Source organism: Lampris incognitus, chromosome 3, assembly GCF_029633865.1.
Source record: "Lampris incognitus isolate fLamInc1 chromosome 3, fLamInc1.hap2, whole genome shotgun sequence".
NCBI lineage: Eukaryota > Metazoa > Chordata > Actinopteri > Lampriformes > Lampridae > Lampris > Lampris incognitus.
Window position 1 is genome coordinate 100,221,973 of NC_079213.1, and position 26,912 is coordinate 100,248,884.

The following is a 26,912-nucleotide window of genomic DNA, read 5'->3' on the forward strand; positions in this document are numbered from 1 at the left end:
CACTCACCATTACTTTGGATGGTTGACTTTTTTTTTTTAAATGGGCACATTTATCATGCTAATTTATGTTAAATCTGAAGGCACAGGGGAATTTCAGTTTCAAAAGTCAAGTAAATCCCTTTTACCACAGTGGTTACACACAGGTCATTCCTCAACAGGTTGTGTAAAGCACCTGTGCCGTGCCTGCAAATGCTCACCAGGCTTTGTCATAATGTTTACACAGAAAGTGAAAGAGGAACAAAATAACTTCCTTGCACAATGCCATTTTTCCAAGATATATTTCATTTGCAATCTGACAGGACAAGCAGTTCCACTCACTGAGGAGGGGTCACTACAGAGAATAGGTACAAAAGAAAGAAGTCATGTCGGGATTCAGTTGGTATTAAATAAAATTAAGGGATTAATTAACAGAAATGTAAAACAGCAAATTAGTTGTTTTTCAGTGTTAATGACAGTCCGATAAATGCTTCCTTTTCAAGTTGAGCTATCTTAAAACCGTTCTCAGTCTGAATCAGTATATTTAAAAATCACAAACTCCTTCAAAAAATAATAATAATGCAGCTTCCTACCAATCCTGACCTGATGGACAAACTCTTAAATGATGCAATTCCCACTCAACCACATCAGACACAGAGACCATAAGGACAGCAGCCGTTTCCATGACCAAATCCACCGGTGTAATATTGTCGATCTTTCTTTCCATATACTATATTGTCCACATCACATTGTCTGATGCATTTCAAACCTCATATGATCTGGCAGAATGGCAACTAATCAAACCACAAGTGCTTTCTCAATGGGGATCATTCATATTAACCAAACTATTCCCAGGTCTACAGGTCTGAAAGAGATGTCATATGAAGAGAGGTTAAGAAATTTACAACTTCCAACTCTAGTATACAGGAGACATGATTGAAGTCTATAAGCTTGTACACAAAATGTATGATTTCACAGCTGAGCCTGTTATCTACTTTTGGAATAGTAGGTATGAGTTAAGAGGGTACTCCTTAAAACTATTCTCAGAGCCAACCCAAGGCATAAGCGAACTAAGCGGTTGCTTAGGTGACCGCCCCAAGAGCTCTTGAAATGTCAAACATGACAGGTTGATAAATATATATATATATTTGTGTGTGTGATATATCATATCAGTAGTAATCACCAAAAAACAAAAACTAAATATTTTGATATCATGTTGTTAACAGACAGACAAATTAATGCTACTGGTTTAATAATTTCCGCTGCCTATGTCAGAGCTGGGGTCAGGTTCATGCGCATTATTGTTATATTGTTAGATGTTAGAAGTCCCTCTGTTCATAGTGTCATTATTTAAGTTTCTATTTAATTTATTTAATATTGTCTGTTTTTGCATTTGCATTTTATGTAAGAAAATAATTTATTTCTTTGTTACTGTTCTGCACTTTTGCACAGTTCAAAAGCAATTAAAATGGTTAACTGGTTCAGTAAATGCAGTCTGCTGGTTTATTTTAAGACGTTCCAGCACAGCAGTAAGCCATGACAATGGTATGGTAACGATCAAGCATAGACATAATATTGTCGGTGGTGGAAGGTGGGTTTAGCGGGTGGGGGGGCAAATCAAATTCTGCTTAGGGCCTCATAAAGCCTTGGGCCGGCTCTGATTCCCATTTAAGTGTCACTCTGAAAAGAGAAAAAACAAGTCTTCACAGTTCGTGCTGCAAGAACATGGAACAAACTTCCAGAGGATGTGGTGCAGGCTCCTTCAGTTAACTCTTTTAAAAAGTAGATTAGATAAATGTTGGTAAACAAAGGACCAAAGTTGAGTTGTGATTGTGTGTTGTGTGTGACTGTGATTATTTGTGAGACTATGTGATTTGTGATTATTTGTGAGATTATTGTGATTTTAATAACTATATTGTGGTTCTTTTTTGTATGGTTGTTTGTTTTGATTTGTCGAGTCTGGTGTAGAGGATCCTGTGCCAGAAAAGTTTTCATTAAATTTCATTAAATTAAAGTCTTACGTTTTTACAAATTAATTTTAAATGGTTAGTTCAAATGCACATTAACAGTTGATGGAAATAAAATTATTTGACTTCCACTCTCATTTGGGCAACACGTGAACAATGTTGGCTGTGTTACTACATCAATGGGCAACTTGTGAGCCAAAGGGATTAAAGGGACAATTATCCTATAGGGACTTAAAATGGGTTGAGGGGGGTGGATAGGTGGCAGTTTGAGGTCTTTTAAATGGACACATGCAGGATGGAGGAGCATATGAGATAGGGATTGGTGTCTCTGACCACCAGACCCATTTACATTCATCTTTTATTTCTCATCTCACCTCACCTTTCCCGTAACCTTTCGAGAGGTCGTTGGGGCACCGCTGTTGAATCCGCAACCAGTCCTTGCCATATCTGTCTGTCCTCAACTGCCCTCTGTAAACTGGCAAAGTCAAGGCTGGTCCTTTCTCTGATGTTACATAGCCATCGCTTCTTCTGTCTTCGTCTTTGCCCACCCCTCACTGTGCCTTGCTGGATGGTCTTGGCAAGGCCAGAACTTCTCGAGATGTGACCATACCATTGCAGTTTTATCTTCTTGACGGTTGTCAACAAGTCTTCATGTGTTCAAATGGCTTGTGTAGTCTTTCTTCTCACCTCTTCATTCGTAATATGGTCTCTATATGAGATGCCTAGAATCTAGAGCACCTTTTACTAGTTTACAGTAACTGAACCAATAGACTGGATCTGCTACAAAGCACACTTGCGCCCCCTATAGATCCGAAATGCGAACGTGTCGACAGGAAAGGCAGTTTGAGGAAGGAGATGGGCACAATTACGGTGAACTCATTTTGCTTATTCAAAAAAAAAAGAAAGAAAGAAAGAAAGAAAGAAAGAAAAAGAAAAAAAAGAAAAAAAACAGTTACTCCATTAAATAATGTGTGTGATCGGCGATGTCAGTCTAATATTGTTTGTTGTAAAGTGGTGCCTTTTTAGGCAGATCTATTCCTACTCTTTTTAACTTGTTGCCTTAATTCATTTTTAACATGTGCCAGTACATTGTTTTAATGACAATACATTTAATTGAATTGTTCCTTGCTGTGTTTTGGCATGTTGATATGTGCTACACCAAATTCCTTGTCCGTCCGAAACCACTTGATGAATAAAGAATTGTGATTCCGCATGATCTTAAATGGTTTTACCATCTTAAGTGGGTTGACATGAGCAGGAAGTGGACTGCGGCGCGCCCTTCAACCCTGACTCAAACCGATCTAAACGTTGCATCAGTGTGCGGAAAAAAAATCCCGCAAACATCATGACGTACGCCGGACGCCCCCGGCGAAGCACCAATCGGTGCCATCCTCGTGCCGCGGGGATGCGCTGATTGGACCGCGGGACGTAACGGCGAACGACGTCCCGGTTAAATGACATAATATTCCTCTTGCCCAGGCCATAATATCCCCCCCATCTGGACCATACACAAACATACACACACACTTACGTACACGTCCAGCAGACATACATACACACACACACACACACATACACACACACACCCACCCCACACACACACCGCGCTCTCAGGGACCGGGCCGGCATGTCGTTGGCGCACATGGCTTCCACGAACAAACAGAGGGAACCGGGCGACGACGTGTTCGACGGATTCCAGACGAGGTACAAGTCGTTCGCCACCGAGGCCATTCACGTTGGCCAGGAACCGGAACAGTGGAAATCCATGGCCGTGGTGCCGCCGATCTCCCTCTCCACTACCTTCAAGCAGTCCTCACCCGGAAACCACGCCGTGAGTACAGGCAGCCCCGTCCGTCTCCCCGGTCTGTCACTCCTTCCGCGTCTCCCCGTCTGTCGCCCCTTCCGTGTCCCCGTCTTGTCGCCCCTTCCGTGTCCCCGTCTTGTTGCCCCTTCCGTGTCCCCGTCTGTTACCCCGACGGTCTCCCTTTCCGTCTCCCCGTCTGTCACCCCGTCCGTGTCCCTTTCCGTCTCCCCGTCCTGTCACCCCTTCCGTGTCCTCCTGTCACCCCTTCCGTCTCCCCGTCCGTCTCCTTTTCGGTGTCCCCGTCTGTCACCCCTTCCGCGTCCCTTTCCGTCTCCCTCTCAGTCTCCCCTTCCGTCGCCCCGTCCGTCGCCCCGTCTGTCAGCCCTTCCGTGTCCCCCGTCTGTCCGCGCGGATCAGACGGTGGGACGCTCCCCGCTGCGGTGCGTCGGTAAAAAGAGAAGCGGAAAAATAAAATCCGCCTAAATAAAACGTCAGCTAAACGGAATAATGTCTAAAAAAAGGCAAAACGAAACAGTCGTTTGGGAAACGATCCATTTGGTCATTACCTTTTTGGCTCGTCAGAGTCAAAGTCAGGTTTTGTCTGGCTGAGTTTATTTGTCTTGTCATACCGTTAGATTTATGTGGCACATTTATGCAGTTAACTCGTGCTTTGTGACTGTTACATCTCTATTTTACCAATCTACCAGTGAATAGTCTACTAATGTGTGGTTATCCTTCCTAAAGGGGTTTGAATACAGCCGGAGTGGAAACCCCACGAGAAACTGTTTGGAGAACGCTGTGGCAGCTCTGGATGGGGCAAAGCATTGTAAGTAGAGACACCCCCCCCCCCCCCCCGCCGTCATAAACCCAAATAGCAAAATTGCTGTGGCCCGGACCCGTCCCACAACCGACGCTTTCATCCGGCCCACATACTGTGTGGAATGATGGCACTTGGGCGGTCCGCTCCTGTTTGCCAGATCTGGGCCAGAACCAAGACATAGCAATGCTGCAGGTGCCACATGTTTGCCAAAGGTGGCCCATATTTGTTTTGTCTAATTTGGTCCATATTCACCACTTACCACACGGGCCACTTCAGGGTCACATCCAGATTACATGTTGCTGGGAGCACTGCATCTTTGCAAAAAAAAAAGCCCTCATTTGATTTGGCATATTTGGGCCATATTTGCTATTATGCATGTGGGCCACTTCAGGCTCACATCCATTTTGTCAGGGCCAGAAGAAGGCCCTCAGTGCTGCATCATTGCCTGAAGTGGCCCACATCTGGATGTTATCTGGGAAAGCAGATGTCTCCAGATATTTCACTTAAAAATAAGTCATTTAAAACCTGAAAGTGGATATACTTTAAACTCAAGGCTCTGCTTGGACTGTGTTGATCTTAGAGGTTGTAGTTGGTGATGTTTGAATTGTCTGTGCACTTCCTGCAGGCCTAGCTTTGGCCTCGGGGCTGGCAGCTACTTTGACTATTACACATCTGCTGAAAGCTGGAGATGGTATCGTTTGTATGGATGATGTGTATGGAGGTAAGACATTAGTATCTGATGCAGCAACATTTTAGAAACCTGATACCATTACTATAGTGTGTGTTTGCAGTGTATATTTATTTATTTTGCAATGGTGTGGACTGTGTTCTCCAAAATGCTGAAAGGTAGTTTTCAAATGAAGCCTATTTAATTGTACACTGTTTATGTACCTTCAGGCACCAATCGTTATTTCCAAAAGATTGTGTCTCAACTTGGTGTGGATGTGTCTTTCGCCGACTGTACTAAAGTGGATATCCTCCAGGCAGCTCTCAAGCCCAATACTAAGGTTAATCACAGCAAGACATTCCCTATTATTGCCTTCACTTGTTACCAACTTTTCTGTGTTTTTTTTTTTTTTTGCTCAATTCTCTCATAAACAAGATGTTAATTTTCAAAAGGAATTTAAAAATGACTCAGATTGCCTTTTTTGTCTTAATTACTATTTGAAATGAACAAAGGTTAAACCAGATAATAATAATAATAATAATAAAAAATCAGTAATCTAACATTTCACAGTCCCACTCAGATTTCTCCATCTATGTGGACTTCGGTGAAATCTTTAAACGTACATTTTTGTTTTTCTGAACCATCTCTTATGAATTTTTTTAGCTCCTCTGTCTTTGCCCCGAGTCATGACAACACAGCAGGCTGTGTGTGTTACGGAACAAAACATTGTGTTTATTGCTGAACACCGAAGAGCCAAAACATTATGACCACTCACAGGTGAATCGAATAACGCTGATCATCTCCAAACAATGGCACATGCCAAGTGAACAAATCAGTTCTTGTAGTCGACGTGTTGGATGGAGGAGAAATGGGCAGGAGTAAAGACCTGAGTGACTTTGACAAGGGCCAAGTTATTACGACCAGACAACTGGGTCAGGGCATCTCTGAGACGGCAAGGCTTGTGGGCTGCTCCTGGTCAGTGGTGAGTACCTACTGACAGTGGTCTGAGGAGGGACAAACCAGCGACAGGGTATTGGGCACCCAAGGCTCATTGATGTGTAAGGGCAACGAAGGCTATCCCGTCTGGTCCGAGCCAACAGAAGGTCTACTGTGGCACAAGTCAAAGAAAATTTAAACGATGGTTACAGGAGGAATGTGTCACAAAACACAGTGCATCGCACCCTGCTATGAATGGGGTTGCATAGCCGCAGACCAGTCAGAGTTCCTATGATGACCCCTGTCCACCATCGAAAGCACCTACAATGGGCACGTGAGCATCGGAACTGGACCTTGGAAGAGTGGAAGAAGGTCGCCTGATCCAATGAGTCCTGTTTTCTTTTAGATCACATGGATGGCCATGTACATGTACGCTGTTTACCTGGGGTTAGTGATGGCACCAGGATGCACTGTGGGAAGATGACAAGCTGGTTGAGGGAGTTTGATGCTCTGGGCAATGTTCTGCTGGGAAACCCTGGATCCGACTATTCATATTGACGTCAATTTGACACGTGCCACCTACCGAAATATTGTCGCAGACCAGGTACACCTCTTCATGGCAATAGTATTCCCTGATGGCAGTGGCCTCTTTCAGTAGGATAATGCACCCTGCCACACTGCAAACATTGTTCAGGAACGGTTTGAGGAACATGATGAAGTGTTCATGGTGTTGCCCTGGCCTCCAAATTCTCCAGATCTCAATCTGATTGAACATCTGTGGGACGTGCTGGACTGGCAAGTCTGATCCTCGGTGGTCCACCAGGCAACTCATAGGACTTAAAAAATCTGCTGCTAACGTTTTGGTGCCAGATTCCACAGAACACCTTCAGGGGTCTTGTAGAGTCCGTGCCTTGGCGGTTTGGCACTGTTTTGGTGGCACAAGGGGAACCTACACATATTCGGCAGGTGGTCATAATGTTTAGGCTCATCTGTGTATGTGTGTGTGTGTGTGTGTTCAGAATTAGATGTAGTGCCAATTTGTATGTTCTTACATACAAGGAATTTGTCATGGTATGTTGGTTTTAAGAGGGAAAAATAGCAGTAAACAGTAAAGAGAAAAGATAAAAAGAATATATAAATTATATATATATATATACATACACACACACACACACACACACACACAAAAGATAAATAAATGAAGGTAAGGTGCAATCAACACCAGTTCTGAGTTAAACTTGAGACTGTGTGGCAGGAGCTGTATTTGCAAAAAGTCAAATTAGAATTTGAAGACCTTATTTACAGAATAAGAATTGTTTACAGGGTAGTTCAGGTTTTATGCAGGGTGTCCACACACCTCACAGTCGGGAAGATAAAGGGGGGGGGTTGGCTGGCAATGTCAGGATCTGTGGGTGTCTGGGGGCTTGTTAGAAAGGCCTACTGCTGAAGGGAAGAGGCTGTTCTTGTGGCGTGAGGTTCTAGTTTGTTTTGAAGAGACCATGGCCTGGAAATACTTTAACACTTGGTTGCAAACCAACAGCATCTAGAATCGAAAGATAGTTTTTCAAAGATAGTTTTTCATCGTCCTTGCATTGTCCCAAACAGACAAAATGAATAATTACACGTTACCTTCTGTTTTCCTGCTCTAGCTGGTGTGGATTGAGACGCCCACAAACCCCACTATGAAGGTCGTAGACATTAAAGCTTGTGCTGACATGGTCCATAAGCAGAACAAGGACATTGTGGTTGTGGTGGATAACACCTTTATGTCTGCTTATTTCCAGGTGAGTGTGTGTGAATAATTAACACCCTGAAATTGATTTCCTGCACTCACATTCCACCTCACGTGGAAATTTTGGTCATTGATAAACCTAAGTCTGCTCCCCTGTTTGTCTCTGCTTCTCTAGCGCCCCCTGGCATTGGGGGCTGACATCTGCATGTACTCTGCCACCAAGTACATGAATGGTAAATACTCCCACAAACATTTTACCTTCTCTGTTAATATTCAACCTTCCCGCTGAGCACTAGGCCCGATGTCAAAATCTTAGCCTAGATAGCCTCTACTAAAACAAAAGCAAACAAACTTAGTCTAACACAATTTATGGACTTGAAGTTGTTTGTGATGATACATAATTATGTAATTCATTCATTCATTCATTATCCAAACCGTTTATCCTGCTCTCAGGGTCGCGGGGATGCTGGAGCCTATCCCAGCAGTCATTGGGCGGCAGGCAGGGAGACACCCCTGGACAGGCTGCCAGGGCATATATTAAATATTACATAATTATGTAATAGTTGGTAAAACAGTTTGGTATCAGGCTCACAATGATGAAAGACCCACAAAGCAAACTGACACAGGTAGTAAAAGTTCCAAAAAGGTTTAATCAGGGTCAGTACACAGGATTCAAAGGATCGGTACACAGGATTCAATCAGATCATGCAGAGGTATCAAAAATGGCAGGCAAAAGGCAGTCACAAAAAACAGGCAATGGTCAATACATTCACTGGGAAGACAAGAAAATAATGCTTGAATGCTCACACAGGGGTAAAGACGAACTGGCAACATGAGGAAGCAAATGCATTGCTTAAATACACACATGGGGGAGACAATGACACACAGGTGGAACACATTAGGGCAGGACCAGTAGTCACACATGAGGGAAACTTGACAGGAAGAGACATCTAGGATCTGGAGCGGGTCATGACATTTTGGTATAAAAGTAAGCTACATTTAGCCGGATATATTCTGAGCTAGATGAAAGCCAACATGCCGCCACATTAAAATTGGGTTTAGTGCTCAGTGGGTTGATAATCAATCAAGGTCAACCTTAGTGTTTGTAGGTACCATCTCATAAAGTTCCTTTTCCTGGTCTGCCAAGTCACTCTTTCAGTTTGGGCTTGCTATAATAAAATGTCAACCTTATTCTTATTGCTGCCTTGTAATTGGCAGGCCACAGTGATGTTGTAATGGGCTTAGTATCGGTGAACCGTGAGGATCTGTATGAGCGTCTGAAATTTCTACAGAATGGTGAGTAAATGATGAACAATAAAGTTTTGCTGCAAACCTATATGAAATGCAGAGCGCTTTTCCCCTATCAAACATCTGCCGGCATCTTCATCTTGCTAAGAGTTGTTTTATTCTGACCTACATTTGCTCATCAAACCTCCAGAACACACAGCGAGGGCCAAGTTTCTGTGCCCAGTTATAAGCCCTTTTCAGAAAAGAGTCTCTGTCTGTGTTTGCCCGTTTTATGCTTGATCCCCCACAATCCCAGTAGGCCTGGTAAACCCTTCTTCTTCTGGTTCACAGCACTGGGAGCCGTTCCGTCTCCCTTCGACTGTTTCCTGTGTAACCGTGGGCTGAAGACGCTTCACCTCCGGATGGAGCGCCACTTCACGAACGCCATGGCCGCTGCAAAGTTCCTGGAGGGGGACTGTCGAGTGGACCGTGTCATCTTCCCAGGTAACTTCCTGAGGTGATGGTGGAGAGGGTTGTATGAGCACAGTGTTACGAATGTGATTCATGGCTTTATTATACAAACTCATTTTAATGCTGTTACAAGCTCATGGTTACTCTGCAAACATGTTATAATACTGTCTGGTACACAAAGAGCACAGCAGGGCTCCACAGTGTGAGTATTTCACTCGCATTTGCCCCTAAAAAATAGATATGCGCAAACCAAAAAATAATTTACGAGCACAGTGTGCGAGTAAAGATTACAACCTACTATAATCTTTTTTCCCTCCATTACTATTCGTTCGGCAGCACAGTGGTGCAGTGGTTAGCGCGGTCGCCTCACAGCAAGAAGGTCTTGGGGTCAAACCCTGGGGTTGTCCAACCTTGGGAGTCATCCCAGGTCATCCTCTGTGTGGAGTTGGCATGTTCTCCCCGTGTCTGTGTGGGTTTCCTCCGGGTGTTCTGGTTTCCTCCCACAGTGCAAAGACATATAGGTCAGGTGAACGGGCCATACTAAATTGTCCCTAGGTGTGTGTGTGTGTGTGTGTGTGTGTGTGGGCCCTGTGATGGCCTGGCGGCCTGTCCAGGGTGTCTCCCCGCCTGCTGCCCAATGACTGCTGGGATAGGCTCCAGCTTCCCCGTGACCATGAGAGCAGGATAAGTGGCTTGGATAATGGATGAATGGATGCTATTCATTCATAAATTAGTATTTTATAGTCAGATAATGTACAATGTTTATTATCAGTACATTAGTTTCACAAAAAAGAAATGCCACCAAGTATAAACAGTGTAACGTGCATGGATGAATAGACTCGCTAGCCTTTGGCTAACGAGTCGGACCCTTTAGTCGACTGGTTAATGTAGTCGCCCGTGGTGTGGGAGACACAGGTTCGCGTCCCGGCTGCAGCGATTCCCGGGCTGCCCCCCGAATTCGCTACAATATCATTACACTGCTAACAGTAGCCTCAGTTTATGCCACAGAGCTGCAGGCAGCATTAGCAAGTCTGATAAGAGACAACAGAGAGGTGCTGTTGCACTAATAAACCAAAGATGTACTCCTGTGGCAGTAAACATAACACATGAGCTGATTATTAACTGTGCTGTATTCAGATCTTACGATATTCATACGGAGCCTGGGAGGTGACATGGATGTAATTTTTTTTTTATAAAGCGCACATACGTTTTATAACTCACATGCATGCTTTAGTAAGTCGCACACACGCCTTTAAAGCACACAACCCCAATGCAATCAAGTGTACCGGTGCTTGAAGCGGCCAAAAAGGATGAGAGTCACAATTCAGCAAGAAGGCCCGAGCCGCTACGCGTGGGCCTTCTCCTGAAGAAGGCCCGAGCTGCTACGCTTGGGCATTTTTAGGTCCTTTTTGGATATGTCCAAGTTCCAATAAAGACATTTTAATTACACGGAGTGCCTTGGTCAGAGAGATTTGTTCTCTTTTTCTCATCTGAAACTATTAACCTTGGACCAAAGAGCACCCAACAAAAATATATTACTTAACTACAGAGAGGACTGAGCACGCCACTAACTCCAAACACATGCTAAGATTTTCATTGGGAGTGATGAAGAAGGACAGGATTAGGAACGAGTATATTAGAGGCACAGCTCAGGTTGGATGGTTTAGAGACAAACCAAGAGAGGCAAGACTGAGATGGTTTGGACATGTGTGGAGGAGAGATGCTGGGTATATTGGTAGAAGGATGCTGAATATGGAGCTGCCAGGGAAGAGGAAAAGAGGAAGGCCAAAGAGGAGGTTTATGGATGTGGTGAGGGAGGACATGCAGGTGGTTGGTGTGACAGAGGAAGATGCAGAGGACAGGAAGAGATGGAAATGGATGATCCATTGTGGCAACCTCTAATGGGAGCAGCCGAAAGAAGTAGTAAGAAAATCAAAGAAAGTTGAATCAGTTCATCTGGACACAACGTTTATTGAGAGAAACATTTCATCACTCATCTAAGTGATCTCTTCAGTCTAAACTGACTGCAGGTCAAACAATACAGTGCAATACAGACCAATAATGACCACAACCAACGACCAGTTTCATATGCAAATATGGGTGTGATCATTGATTATGTGTACTATTCACAGAGGATTAGGGATTGTTGCAATCACAGCATTGTAAGATGGTGACAGATGTATAATGACCGAAACCAATGACCAGTCTCATGATCAAACATGGGTGTGACCATTAACTAGAGTTTTGATGGCCATGAGTACTATTCACAGAAGGTTGAGGGTACGCTGTAAGTGCCAGGAGGATTGCCATGACTTGTACATTGGGGAAACCAAACAGACGCTGACCAAGAAGATGGCACAACACAGGAGATCTAACACGTCAGGTCAGGATTCCACAGTCTACACACATCTACAGAGTGGCCACTCTTTCAAGGATGAGGATGTGCACATCCTCGATAGGGAGGAACGCTAGTTCAAACGGGGAGTCAAAGAGGCCATCTATGTGAAGAGGGAACGACCATCCCTGAACCGAGGGGAGGGCCTAAGAGTACATCTGTCACCATCTTACAATGCTGTGATTGCAACCATTCCTCAATCCTCTCAATAGTGCACATGAACACTGTAAGGGCCCAGACACACCAAACAGACTAGCGGTGACGAAGGCCGACTGTTGTATCATCTCACATCGCCTGCCGTCCAGGCCAAAAGTAGCACCTGAACACACCGCAAAGACTATAGCCAACGGCCAACTAGCATGTACGTTCTGCACTGATTCACTAAGCTGAACAGCAATCAGTGATCTCTCTCACTGCCGGGCTGCGCCAACTCAACATGCTGAATCGGCCAAAAAGCTGCCAACAGGGGTCCGACTAGTGCCGACAGTGCGGGACACACCGCAGAAACTAGGGTCACAGATGTTCACCGACGGTCCGACATTGGCCGACAGTCGGCCTGGTGTGTCAGGACCTTTACTCTAGTTAATGGTCGCACCCATATTTGATCATGAGACTGGTCTTTGGTATCTGTCATTATGCACCTGCATTGTACTGTATTGTTTATAAGGGTGGGGATACCTGAAGAGGTCACTTAGTTGAGTGATGAAACGTTTCTCTCAATAAACGTGAGATGAACTGATTCAACCTTCTTTGATTTTGTTTAAAATATTGTCGTTTGATGATGTTTACTTGCATGTTACTTGGGTTTTGAGTCGGAAAATTGCAGATACAACTTTCACGAACTATCAACTTTGGCTTGCATTTTACACATGAACCCGATATGAAATATTTAGGGAAGGTACAGGTTAGGTAGCATGGAATGAGGAATAGGTTATGGAATATTGTTCCGTACCCTTCCTCTCGAAAAAGTGAAAATTTAGGCTTTGTCACAAAGATTCAGATTATGTCTCATGATTGTGGGTCTGAATGTAAATGTTTAATATAATAAAGATTTAGATATACATTTCAGTCAAAAAAATCAAAGAGGGTAAGGGTTTAAAAATTCTCGTTTCCCTACGGTATCCCTCAGAATGTGATGTAGTTCATCAAATGCACAGGTGTCTGTTGACTCTTTTATTTCATTCATTTTTTTACAAATTAAGCCACCCCAATGAAATTGAACGCACAACAGTAGATCCGCTGACACCATCTATGAAAACAAACATACCTCCATTCACACTACACGCATCTCCAGTCAGCCCTTTCATCGCTGTCTTGGTTCAGTCATTGTTCAGGGTCATCCATTTGTTTTGATGCACCGGGCGAACCTGGAACTTTCTGACACAACCAACTGTTGTTGTTGTTATTTTATTTTTTTATTTTTTTTGACAGTTTTGTTTTTCGTTCCTCCATGCAGGCCTCCCGTCTCACCCCCAGTATGAGATAATGAGGAAACAGTGCACCGGATGCCCGGGGATGATCGCCTTCTACATCAAGGGTGAACTGGAGCACGCCACCGTCTTTCTCAGCAGCCTCAAGGTGACTGCAGAAGAATTTTTATCTGGTTTTTAATTAAAGAGACAATGTGTAAATTCCCACCTGAATACTGACCTGTAGTGTTCAGGGATGTGAATAACACCTGCAAGTCAAAACACACAGCATGCTTGCCAGCATCTGCCATTTTCAAATGCTGTCAGTAGGTATCAGTTTAGTGCATAATTTGCTGAGGTTTGTCAGATGACGACAGAATCCCTCAGCTGGCCCAGTTCCCGTGTATTTGAATGCAGAAATAGAGGGGTAGGGGGCCATTAGTAATTTACATTGCTTTAATCAGTTCCACTTTGCAGCCCCTGCTGATGTTTATCATTCTGTCTCATTATGTTTAAGGAAAAAAGAAATATTATGCAAAGCCCCCATAACTGCCAAAATCTCTTTGGTACACGTTTCAGTGTAATTTTTACCAAGTGGTCCTGTTGTCTCCGGTAAGATCAGTGGCCTTGTGACCAACTTTAGGGCCCTGACACACCAGGCCGACGGTCGGCCATCAGCCAACGTCGGGTCGTCGGTGAGCGTCTGTGACCCTACTTTTTGCAGTGTGTCCCGTACCGTTGGCACTAGTCGGACCCCAGTCGGACCCCTGTCAGCAGCTTCTCAGCCGATTCAGCATGTTGAGTCGGCTGAGCCCGGCGGTGAGAGAGATCATTCTGATTGGCTGTTCAGCTTAGCAAATCAGTGCAGAATGTACATGCTAGTTGGCCGTCGGCTGTAGTCTTTGCGGTGTGTTCAAGTGTGGCTTTTTGGCCCAGACAGCAGGCGACGTGAGGTGAAACAAGTCGGCCTTCATTGCTGCTAGTCGGTTTGGTGTGTCTGGGCCCTTAAACCCCTAGTCAGGTCAAGAAGTTGTGAAAAGAAATGCTCTCTACAGGGTTCATGTGATCATGAAAAACCTGGTTAAGTCAGAAAATTTAAAATATAATTTCCTGGCCCTTGAAATGTTACAGAAACTTTATAATTTTGTTAAAGTTGGGAAAAAGCCCTGGCAATCTGATCAGAGTAGTATTGATTCTGTTAAAGACTGATTGACCAATTAAAATTAAGAAGTAACACCAGATGGAACCTTTACAGCAGTCTTTTAACATTTCCGCTGTGTGTGTGTGTGTGTGTGTGTGTGTGTGTGTGTGTGTGTGTGTGTGTGTGTGTGTGTGTGCGCGCGCGCGCGCATGCGTGTGTGTGTGTGTGCGCGCGCGCGCGCGCATGCGTGTGTGTGTGTGTGTGTGTGTGTGTGTGTGTGTGTGTGTGCAGCTAATCTTGCAAATTCCTTTCAGCCTAAAATTTTTTTGTGCAGTTAGGACTGTATGATGAAAAACCTCTCGTTGTTTCGGTGATTAAAAACCTTCAAAAAACGTTTGATCTCGCTATCGCCGCCCACTCTAGCTCGCTCGACCAGCACTGCTTTCCGTCGTAGCCCAGTCTGAGTCAACCATGCACATGTGTGATCTCAAATCTACGGTTGAGTCAGATCGGGGAGCGATGGTGCCAAACCAAAACATTATGTATTCAGGTATAAGTCTTGAAAGTAAATGAGAAGTCAGTCGTATTTTGCAAGCCAGCAAATTATTCACAGCTATCTCAGCACAGGTGAACCGGAGGAACACCGGATGAACCAAAAATAATTCACCTTGTTTACCTCGCAGCCACGCAGAAGTGCCATCGTCTCCAATGTTAAAACTCTGCGATAAAAATACAATTCCAGAAGTAGGATTTATCAGTCACAGCTGGAAATCATCTCAGTAGCTACAATAAAACACTTCCATGGCTGAGTCATGTTTTCTTACCATTGTTTTATGAATGAAGGTTAATCAGCAGAGCAGCCATTCACCTTCATTCATTTGATATCATGAAAACCACAACGGTTAAACACATTTGAAGTCTTTTAATGAGGGCTTTGAAATTATGATAGCCTGATCTCTGTCATTTCATATAAGACTTGGTCACTTTCATGCGACGGTCCACCTAGGATGCTGCACCTCCTCAGACTGACAGGCAAAATGTTTTTATTACCTAGATTTTTTTAGCTTAAGCGCTGCATATTAAAAACTTTTTTTTTTACCTCCATATTTACTGTTCAGCCGAATTTGGCACTGCACAAAAGCTTTCTAAATGGCAGGAAAAACACTGGGTTTTCTGTCTTCCCTTCTCCCTGCTGCTGGGAGAAGGGAAATGCATGCACACACGGAAAAAAAGAAAAAAGAGGGAGTTTGTCGCCAAGTCCGAGCACTGGAGGAGGGGAGATTTGTATGCCCAGGGACGTTGGAACTATTTTCTGGGAGGGGGGTACTGTAATTAGGGGGGGCACGGACTACTTCACCCCTCGCACCGTTACCGCTTCTTTCTTGGTGCCCCAGCAGCCCCACTCTGGACAGCATTGTCCATCCAGCACAGCAGTGCTGATTAGGCTGAGCTATTAATGAGCCCAACCCAAGGCTTTGATTTAAAAATAATTTGAGAAGTATACAGCTATTAAGAAAACTAGAAAGTAGATTTAAATGTTCACAAAGCATCCTTATTATTATGACAATAAAATCAAGCGGCATAGCCTATGTCACACATGCTAATATCAATCATGAAACCTCAATAAAATCCTTTAATAAAAAGTGCAAAATCAAAAGTCATTCGGCAAATCATAGGATCTTGAAGGTACAGATATTTGTAGCTTACTTGAAGGAGTAACCACTTCTGAATGAAGGCTGGCTACTCCATATAGTCTCAAAAATAAATTGCATGAAACAACATGAGTCCAAACGAAAAGAGATGAAAATGAAAAAAATAGGTACCTGCACTTAGTTCAGCAGGTGCATGGAACCTTGCACTCTTGCACACCTCACACTTGCAAGAATATATTATACAAAAACCAGGCAGCATGGTGGCGCAGTGGTTAGCGTGGTCACCTCACAGCAAGAAGGTCCTGTGTTTGAACCCCGGGGTAGTCCAACCTTGGGGGTCGTCCTCTGTGTAGCGTTTGAATGTTCTCACTGTGTCTGCGTGGGTTTCCTCCAGGGGCTTCAGTTTCCTCCCATAGTCCAAAGACCTGTAGGTCAGGTGAATCAGCCATGCTAAATTGTCCCTAGGTGTGTGTGTGTGTGTGTGTGTGTGTGTGTGTGTGTGTGGGCCCTGTGATGGACTGGTGGCCTGTCCAGAGTGTCTCCCCGCCTGCCGCCCAATGACTGCTGGACAGGCTCCAGCTTCCCGCAGGATAACTGGTTTGGATAATGGATGGATGGATGGACTTTCACTTTTTACTTGAGTATTTTTTAACCTTTTACTTCACTACTTTTGCCATTTATACCTTAGTTACAACTAGTCTATTATCTACTATGCCTTTGGCCTGCATTGACCAGAATGAGCTGTCGTGTATGTGTGTGTGTGTATGTGGGGGTGGGGTGGTTTATGTAACTCAAATCCCGTACTGCACACACGCTATGCCACCAGTGGCCATGTTGGTAAGCAGCCTGCAGTGTGCTTTCACAAGTTGGCAGAAATAGTTTCACTTCCATTAAAAGTGTATTTAGTGTATGAAGAACAAATGCTGGCTACAAACTGTATAAACATTTGAGTCAGCTGGGTTGATTATGATATATTAACAGACTATGTCTACATCACTACGTCAGACTTTGTTGGATGCTCGATCAAATTCTGGAGAATTTGGAGGCCAGGGCAACACTTTGAACTCTGTCACGCTCTTGAAACAATTCCTGAACAATGTGGGCAGTGTGGCAGGGTGTATTATCCTGCTGAAAGAGGCCACTGCCATCAGGGAATACCGTTGCCATGAAGGGGTGTACTTGGTCTGCAACGATGTTTTAAGTAGATGTACATGTCAAAGAAGGGTGAGAAGCTCAGACATCCGGAGGAAGCTCAGAGTAGAGCTACTGCTCCTTTGCATTGAAAGGACCCAGTTGTGGTGGTTTGGGCATCTGATTAGGATGCCTCCTGGGCGCCTTCCTTTGGAGGTTGTCCGGGCATGGCCAATTGGGAGGAGACCCCGGGATAGACCCAGAACTTGCTGGAGGGACTATATGTCCAATCTGGTCTGGGAACGCCTTGGGATCCCCCAGGAGGAGCTGGAGGGCCTTGCTGGGGAGAGGGACGTCTGGAGTGCCCTACTTAGCTTACTGCCACCACAACCCGAGCCAGGAAAAGCGGATGAAGATGAATGAATGAATACATGTCAAAGTAACATCCACATGATGATGATGATGAAACATCCCAACATCCAGCAGAACATTGCTCAGAGTATCGCACTGCTTCCGCCGGCTTACCTTTTCCCCATAATGCATCCTGGTGCCATCAGTTCCCCAGGGAAACGATGCACACACACACACACGGCCATCCAAATGATGTTTAAAAAAAATGTGATTCATCAGACCAGGCCACCTTCCAGTGCTTCATGATCCAGTTTTGACACTCGCGGTGGACAGGAGTCATCATGGGCACCCTGACTGGTCTGCAGCTATGCAGCCTCATACGCAGCTGTTTTCTGACACCTGTGTATCATAGCCAGCATTAACCTTTTTAGTAATTTGAGCTACGGTAGCTCTTCTGTGGGATCGGACTAGATGGGCTAGCCTTGGTCACGTCACCGTAGGTGGTTTTAATGTTTTGGCTAATCAGCGTATATATAAAAAAAAAAGTTATCACAATAATCGTATGGAATTTTACACCATGTTGAGATATATATATTACCATATCTGCTTACATTTGCAAAAATACCATCTTATCTTTAAGAATCCAACTTAAGGTTTCATCACATTGAACTGTTTGGTAATGTAAAGTATAATATCAAACCAAAACTAGTTTTCAAATAATACTCCTTCACATAGTTCAGACCTCATTTTGCGTTATCATTAATTTAGATAATGTTACCAGTAACTTAAAATTGATGCCATTTCATAGAAAGATGATAAACTATAAAACTGAGTTATTGCGCAGCATTAAGTACAGGTCATATTGATCTCATGACTTGTTTCCAATAAATGTGAGTGCAGCTAAACACAACTAAAAGTGTCAAAATTAAAGTTACAATCCGCAATTTGATGCACACAGTGGGTGGTTGCCCCACTTCTGCCCATGTTTTGCTCAGACTTCATAAAAGTTGTTCGATTTATTACCTGCAAATGAGCAAGCCAGCCGATATCGCAGGGATGTCATGTATCTTGTTGTCAGCAGAGCGCCCCTGTTGTCTCAGTATGCCACATAACCATGTCGGCACACGCCATTACGGATTGTACCTTTTAAAATCACAAAAAAAAGGGGCGTCTGGGTGGTGTGGTGGTCAATTCCGTTGCCTACCAACACGGGGATTGCTGGTTCGAATCCCCATGATACCTCCGGCTTTGTCAGGTGTCCCTACAGACACAATTGGCCATGTCTGCGGGTGGGAAGCCAGATGTGGGTATAGGTCCTGGTCTCTGTACTAGCGTCTCCTCTGGTCGGTGGGGGCGCCTGTTCGGGGGGGGGACTGGGGGAATAGTGTGATCTTCCCACGCGCTACGTTCCCCTGGTGAAACTCCTCACTGTCAGGTGAAAAGAAGTGGCTGGCGACTCCACATGTATCGGAGGAGGCATGTGGTAGTCTGCAGCCCTCCCTGGATTGGCAGAGGGGGTGAAGCAGTGACTGGGACGGCTCGGAAGAGTGGGGTAATTGGCCGGATTCAATTAGGGAGAAAAGGGGGGGGGGGAATCACAAAAAATAAAATAAAATATAAAATAAAACGAAACCACAAAAAAAAAAAATTCAAATGTGAACGGAAATCTATATAAGTGACTTCAGGTGCTGTTAGCAAAGTAGCTAACGCTCGTTGATGTGGATGTGTGCTGTTCATGACTGCCAGCCCTGTTTTTACTGCAATCTTTGACATGGGTGTTTCATGGTGATGTCTTGGGTTTATTCATCCACCTAATGTTCTCTGTTTTTTTGGTTCCAGTTATTTGCAGTTGCTGAGAGCCTTGGTGGTTATGAAAGTTTAGCAGAACACCCGTAAGTACCCCCAGAAATGTCTCCTTACATCATGACTCATTGAAGAAATATAGTCTCAACATTTTCTGTTACAACCATATTTAAAAAAAAATCAATTCCTATTATTGCAATGCTGATCTTTTCCATCCATACAACTTATCCAAGGGAAGTGAAGGCCCTAACATTGTCCTCCCATGAAAATCGATCTTTCTGGTTGATTAGCATTGGTACAAGTAAGAATAAATTGAGTGATTATTCTGTCTGTGGGTGGCACGGTGGTGCAGTGGTTAGCGCTGTCGCCTCACAGCAAGAAGGTCCCAGGTTCGAGCCCAAGGGTAGTCCAACCTTGGGGGTCGTCCCGGGTTGTCCTCTGTGTGCAGTTTGCATGTCTCCCCGTGTCTGCGTGGGTTTCCTCCGGGTGCTCCGGTTTCCTCTCATCGTTCAAAGACATGTAGGTCAGGTGAATTGGCCGTACTAAATTGTCCCTAGGTGTGAATGTGTGTGTGTGTGTGTGTGTGTGTGGGCCCTGTGATGACCTGGCAGCCAATCCAGGATGTCTCCCCACTTGCCGCCCAGTGACTGTTGGTATAGGCTCCAGCATCCCCGTGACCCTGAGAGCAGGATAAGCAGTTTGGATAATGGATGGATGGATGTTCTGTCTGCGCATGTTCAAATTTAGCACAAAATGTGATTTGGAGGAAATGTTTGTAGAACCTATTTTAACCTTTGAAGAATTAGACATTTTTGTATAAAACCAGTCTAACAACACTAATTGGTAAATGGACACTACAGATAAAGAAACTGTTCCAAGTGAAAATGGAAGGTTGCTTTGAGCTAGCAGCTGATCCATTATTTTACAAAGCACACCACAAGAGGACAGCAGTGTCTTAAGAATTTCACTAGACCTACATTCAGTGTTTTGAGAAAAAACACTGTTTCTTCAATACAGTTTTCCCATATTGGCCTTTTATTTGGTGTCACGTCATAATTTTCAGAATCAGTCCATCCCTTTTTTTTTTTAGATAACCAATTTTGTACATAAAAATGGAATCCAATACAATTTAAATGAGACCAAGTTTTGTGTAAAGGGTGAAAACCTTCCCTGGTTTATGTACATGTGAGCGTGGCTGTAGTATTTCACATAGTATTGGAATTGGGGTAAGAGAAAGGGGAGACCATTAAGGTTGTCTCTCGGGATTTGTTGGGAGAATTTGAGCGTCGACACATCCAGTTGTTGGTGTTTATTGCTCAGAAACAGAGATACCTAAGTTGAAGTTCCTGCTTTTTTGGGGTCCAGGGCAATCATGACCCACGCATCGGTGCCGGAGAGGGAGAGAGTCGTCTTGGGGATCAGCGACACTTTGATCCGTCTCTCGGTGGGACTGGAGGATGAGTCGGACATCATTGGGGACCTGGACCAAGCGCTGAATGCCGCAGTAAGAGCTGAATTAAAGCTACAATCCAAAAGATTTACATGCCAACAAATGTCCTTTTTGATGATTTTTTTTAAACACCCATGTATTTAAAATGATAAGAAAAAGGATAGGATCTCCATCATAGCAGCCAAATGAGGAAGAAGGCAAGTCGTGTCGAATGTGTCTAACCAGCAGATATGACAGAACAAGCTGGTAGAAAACCTTTACCAACAGGTAGTACTACGTCAATAAGTAAATCTCAGGTTCAACCAGGTTTTATTGTTTGCTTTGGACACAACAGCCCTGCTGACTCTCATTCATTTGGTATGAAGCTCAGCCCACACTCACCTCACCAACACCTACATAGGAGGACACACAGTTCAAACTAAAAACCAGGAGATTTGGGATTTTATCTTTTCAAGAACTGTGGTTAAGATTAAATTTATTATAATCTGCACAAGGATATCAGATTGTACAGCAGTATACAGACTTAAAATCAACGCAACAATGCAGGCTCGGGCCAAAAACTTACTTCACAGTAGGTATGCTGTGGTAGCCACACGAGTGGCATTGTTCACATACTTGTGTACTTTTTGTCTGACTGGAGGTTTAAAAGTTAGCTCCGCTAAGAGACAGGACAGGGACAAGCTCCATCAGCTTCCATTCTATGTTTCACCTAAACGAACATATTAGGCACTGACTAGGTCACTGGACATAAACTGGTGGCTACTGCCTGTGTACGCCCACTCATGGTTTATGTGGGCATTGCACTTTCTGGGTGTATAGCTTTAATTGTTGCGGTGTATAAACGATTCCCTGAATGATTGCAGCCATCTTGGGTACCCGGAAGAATGATTGAAATGTTATTGGAGGTGTCCGGGTGGCGTGGCGGTCTATTCTGTTGCCTACCAACACGGGAATCGCCGGTTCGAATCCCCATGTTACCTTCGGTTTGGTCAGGCGTCCCTACAGACACAATTGGTGGTGTCTGCGGGTGGGAAGCCGGATGTGGGTATATGTCCTGATCGCAGCTGTCGGCTGAGGCGCCTGTTCGGGGGGAGGGGGAACTGGGGGGCAACGCGCTACGTCCCCCTAGTGAAACTCCTCACTGTCAGGGGAAAAGAAGCAGCTGGCGACTCCACATATATCGAGGAGGCATGTGGTAGTCTGCAGCCCTCCCTGAATCGGCAGAGGGGGTGGAGCAGCGACTGGGACGGCTTGGATAGTGGGGTGATTGGCCAAGTACAATTGGGGAGAAAAAGTGGGGAAAAATGTTTTTGGCATTAAATATCACAAAAGACAAGAAAAATAATTACTTTAGCTACTTGTAATTATTGTGAAAGGTACATTATTTAAGTTTATCTACTTAAACACTTAAAAATATTGGGATCCATGGGAATCATATAAATATGCTAATCAAAATATTGCTTTTTCTGGAAGTTATCACCTATTTATTTCTTAGGTTTTAAAAAAATTGATGGTCCTGCAAAATCAGTGATGTTGTGATTTGAATTCAAACACAACAGTGGGTCCCATGAGGGAATGTACACCTCAACAGCCAGCAAAACTTCATAGTTTGGCCAGATCCAAATTTACTTGGCTGCTTTTTCGGGAATGTTAATTTCTTTCAGGAAACACAACACTTGGATTAGTATATTTATACAATTCTTCTGATTGTGTTATTTTTATTTAATTAAGTAGATAAACTTGCATATTAAACCTTTAACACTAGAATGACCGGGATTTCACTTCTACCTAAAACGACCATGGGCGGTCAAAATGACCGCTGGTTTTTAAACTCTATATTCTGCCAAGATAAATACCCAACTGAGATATTAATGCATTACATATGTTAGTATGTCTGTTAAGAAACGTCTGACACCAAAATTAACATTTTAACTCCTATAATACTATTTTTCCAACAATTTAAAATGGCCGCTGTCCAACACCTGTAAATACTGCAGCGCCTCGGTGGTAGACATGGTGTGTCTGTAACGGCGTCTGTAACCAGACATGTTGGCAATAATCAGAAATCAAGTTTAGACTATTACTCTGCACTGGAGAACGCTAATGTGTTTCTAGAACAGAGCAATGAACTTCACGAAGGAAATGACGTAACCAACACACGTCATAGAGAGTCAAGATTCAAGATCCTTTATTTGTTACATCTCATTATACAAGTACAAGAGAGTAACATTTTTGTGTTTCGGCTCCTCAACACTGCAGCAACAATAGTAATAAAAGAACAACAAAACAAAAAAGCAGTAATAATAATAAATAGTGTGTGGTATATGTAAGGTGCTGTGTGTGTGTGTGTGTGTGTGTGTGTGTGTGTGTGTGGGCCCAGCCTTAATATATGTACATATGTGTGTGTAGTTGTTTGTATATTTGTGTGTGTTTGTGTATGCCAAGCTACATCTGTGTGTGTATGTGTGTAAACTGATGATCTGCTGAAGACCATAGGTCAGTACCAGTCAGTCCGGCACCAGGCTTGGTGTCTTTAATGTTCTTTGTTCAAAAGCCAGATTGCTTGGTGGGAAAAGCTGTTCCGGAGCCTACTGGTCCAGGCTTTCAGGCTGCGGTACCGCTTGCCTGACAGTAGCAGCTAGAGCAGTCCGTAGTTGGGGTGGCTGGGGTCTTTGATAATCCTATGGGCTTTGTGCTGACACAACGTCCGTTGTGTATGTCCTGGAGGGAGGGAAACTCACATCCACTGATGTCCTGGGCCGTCCGCACAACCATCCGCAGCGTTTTGTGGTTGTGGGCAGTACAGTTCCCATGCCAGGCGGTGATGCATCCAGTATCATTTACCTTGTCTACTGTTGCTGGTCTGAGAGTCACCAAACAAAATGTTGTTGCATGTATACCCTGTCCAGGGTGTCTCCCCACCTGCCACCAAATGACTGCTGGGATAGGCTCCAGCATCCCCATGACCCTGAGAGCAGGATAAGCGGTTTGGATAATGGATGGATGGATGGATGGATGGTATACAATGACAATAAAGTATCATTCTAGTTTGACTACTACTACACTGTTTAAAGCTATAGTGATTAGCGACCCCTACCAGTGATACCCCAGAAGTTCGTTCATTAAAGAAGACTCTAAAGGACACTGCAGTCCACCACTAATTGCCCAAATGCCCTGACTTGACTTTTCCAGAGAGGTAAAGGTAGCCCAGACACTGCCTGTCTGATTGCTAATCATTAACGGGACCGTGAATATGCCCACAGCTGTATATGTTTAACCAGTTCAATGTCATCACTAATCTCAAGGCTGGAGTGCCGACGTCTCATGAGTTGAATAATCTCCCCTGTGGTTAAACAAATATTTACTACTTATACCCCCCCCCCCGCATTTCCAGGCAATTGTTATTTAAAGGAACAGTGAGAATGGACAAATAGATGACAAACAAGTAAGATAAACCACTGGGGGGAGAAATAGTCCCATTTTCAGATGAGGCCAACCTGGCAATCAACTTGCTCTCTCTTTACGTCCCTGCCAACCTCAGGTACGTTCCCCTCAAAGCAGGCCAGACAACTCTCAACCCTTGATACTTTATTTATTTATTTATTTTAAAATGATTTAGTCAGCAGAATGAGGCATGCCCATCAAATAAAGACAAATAGCAGGGTCTGGTGGAGAAGTGGCAATTATGGCGGAGACATTTTGTGCCGAGTGAGCCAGGACAGGAAGGATTGCAGACCAGGATCGAGTTAAACATGCTGCGGTTTTATTCTCTGTACTCCCGAGAGGGCCATGCCATACCCAGCTTTCGCTATTCAGCAGCATATAAAGAGACACCATGCATCTCAATTTCCCCGGAGGAGAGGTTTTTGTAACATGGCCCTCTGACTGGGGCATGTCCCATACAGTACGATGTACAATATCAATATAGTATTACCTACAATATAAAGGCAGGATGCCCAAGCGGCCCTGTAAATTCTCAAATAGCTGCAGGGGGCCTGTGTTTACCCCAACTAAAGAGAGAACCAGGTCTTTATTTTAGACAGGCTATGTTTAGACAGACCATTATTTCCAATTTGTCCATTATACTTTTGTATATTTCACAAGATTAACATACCAGAATGATTAAGTTCAAATTTCGACATGCGGCCGATATGCACCATTTTTTACCCTTTGTTTTTCCTAAATCAGATGTGCTGTGAGAATGCCGTTGTTTTGTTATTCCAACAGCATTTGTTTCGTTATTTCACTATAATATTGATTGTCTGCCCGAGAGAAGAATGTCCACATCGGCATCACGTTCTCTATTATGGAACCCGAATCCATCCATCATACACAGGGACAACATAAACTTATAGTGAAGGAGAAAAGTCACGGATTTCAGCTTTAAAAATTGAAACTCAGAGCAACAGAGTACTGAGTATTCATGACTGTGATGTGGTGTTGATGTAAGGAATCGGGAACACTATTTGTCATTTCACCTCATGTACTTGCGCACATGAAATGAAACGAAATGCCGTTTCCCCCAGCCCCCAGCAGCGCACCATACAGACAAAAACACATTCAAGAACTACAAGAACACACATATTCAAACTAACCCATATATATATATATATAAAAAAAATCACTGTCCAAGGGAACAAACGCCAACCAGGATGACTGTCGGAACTGCTGGTCTGCATAGGCTAGCAGTTGGCCTAGCCTGCCCCGATTACAAATCCTGTCAGACTGCCCTACGTGTTTCCTCCTTGGGCGCAGCTCCAGGCAGGGGCTGTGGTCCCTGTGGCAACCGGACAAAGCAGACCAAGCCCTCCCAGCTGATCTAATACCAGCTCTCCCAGCCAGACACCCTTGACACACCTCCCCGCACACCACACGACAACACCAAAAACACCACAGTCAACTCCAGGTGAGGCCACTGCCAGACTGCCCTCGGTGTTATCGGAACTGCCAGTCTGCATGGGCTTGCAGTTAGCTTAGCCTGCCCCGCTTCCACATCCTGTCAGATCACCCCTTGGTGTTACCTGCTTGGGTGCAGCTCCAGGCAAACCGCAGTCCCTGGGCCCACAGCGACCAAGCTCTTGCAGCCGATCCAGTGCCAGGTCTCCCAGCCAAAAACAAAGACAAAACTTTAGATGCAGACGTGTAAAAAGAATGCATGGACGGTACCCGGTGAGGCCGTCGCAAATGTGAATTCACACCACCATCTTCCCACACCGGTACTGGGTGAGGCTGCTGCAAACGTGAATTTGCGCTGCCATCTTCCCACACCGGATGTAATTATTCATTCATTCATTATTCAAACCGCTTATCCTGCTCTCAGGGTTGTGGGGATGCTGGAGCCTATCCCAGCAGTCATTGGGTGGCAGGCTGGGAGACACCCTGGACAGGCCGCCAGTCCATCACAGGGCATCATATATTACATATTACAAAAAATTACATAATTATGTAATAGTTGGTAAAACAGTTTGGTGTAAAAGTAAGCTACATTTAGCCGGATATGTTCTGAGCTAGATGAGAGCCAACATGCCGCCACATTAAAATTAGGTTTAGTGCTCAGTAGGTTGATAACCGTGAGAACCAACATGCCGCCACATTAAAATTGGATTTAGTGCTCAGTAGGTTGATAACCAATCAAGGTCAGCCTTGGTGTTTGTAGGTACCGTCTCATAAAGTTCTTTTTCCTGGTCTGCCAAGACACTCTTTCAATTTGGCCTTGCTAAAATAGAATGTCAACTTTATTCTTATTACTGCCTTGTAATAAGGATGTCTTGCCCAGGGGTACAAGTTTATACCTGAGGTATACTGCTGTGAAAATATTCTGTAGAGATCATCTGGCTCTTTCAGTAATATTAGGTTTTTTTTATCCTCGGCCTTTATTTGCCCAAACAGGCTGCATTCCGGACTATTGCCTGATATCAGGCTTTTTTTTTTTTTTTTTAAATGTACAGTAATATAAGAAAGTCTTCCGTGAATTAACTCA

General features: G+C 44.2%; 1 protein-coding gene across 1 annotated transcript in view; it reads left to right on the forward strand.

Moving 5' to 3' along the window:
* The first annotated feature begins 3,419 nt into the window (after positions 1-3,419).
* The window catches only part of LOC130109295 (cystathionine gamma-lyase-like), a 34,336-nt gene continuing 10,843 nt past the window's right edge, over positions 3,420-26,912 (forward strand). Inside the window, exons 1-11 of the mRNA XM_056276125.1 lie at positions 3,420-3,774; positions 4,492-4,573; positions 5,193-5,288; positions 5,465-5,574; positions 7,820-7,954; positions 8,078-8,135; positions 9,121-9,198; positions 9,481-9,633; positions 13,452-13,573; positions 19,519-19,571; positions 20,848-20,986. Of these exons, the coding sequence (XP_056132100.1) occupies positions 3,571-3,774; positions 4,492-4,573; positions 5,193-5,288; positions 5,465-5,574; positions 7,820-7,954; positions 8,078-8,135; positions 9,121-9,198; positions 9,481-9,633; positions 13,452-13,573; positions 19,519-19,571; positions 20,848-20,986 (1,230 nt within the window). The 5' untranslated portion in view covers positions 3,420-3,570. The remainder of the gene's footprint in view (positions 3,775-4,491; positions 4,574-5,192; positions 5,289-5,464; positions 5,575-7,819; positions 7,955-8,077; positions 8,136-9,120; positions 9,199-9,480; positions 9,634-13,451; positions 13,574-19,518; positions 19,572-20,847; positions 20,987-26,912) is intronic.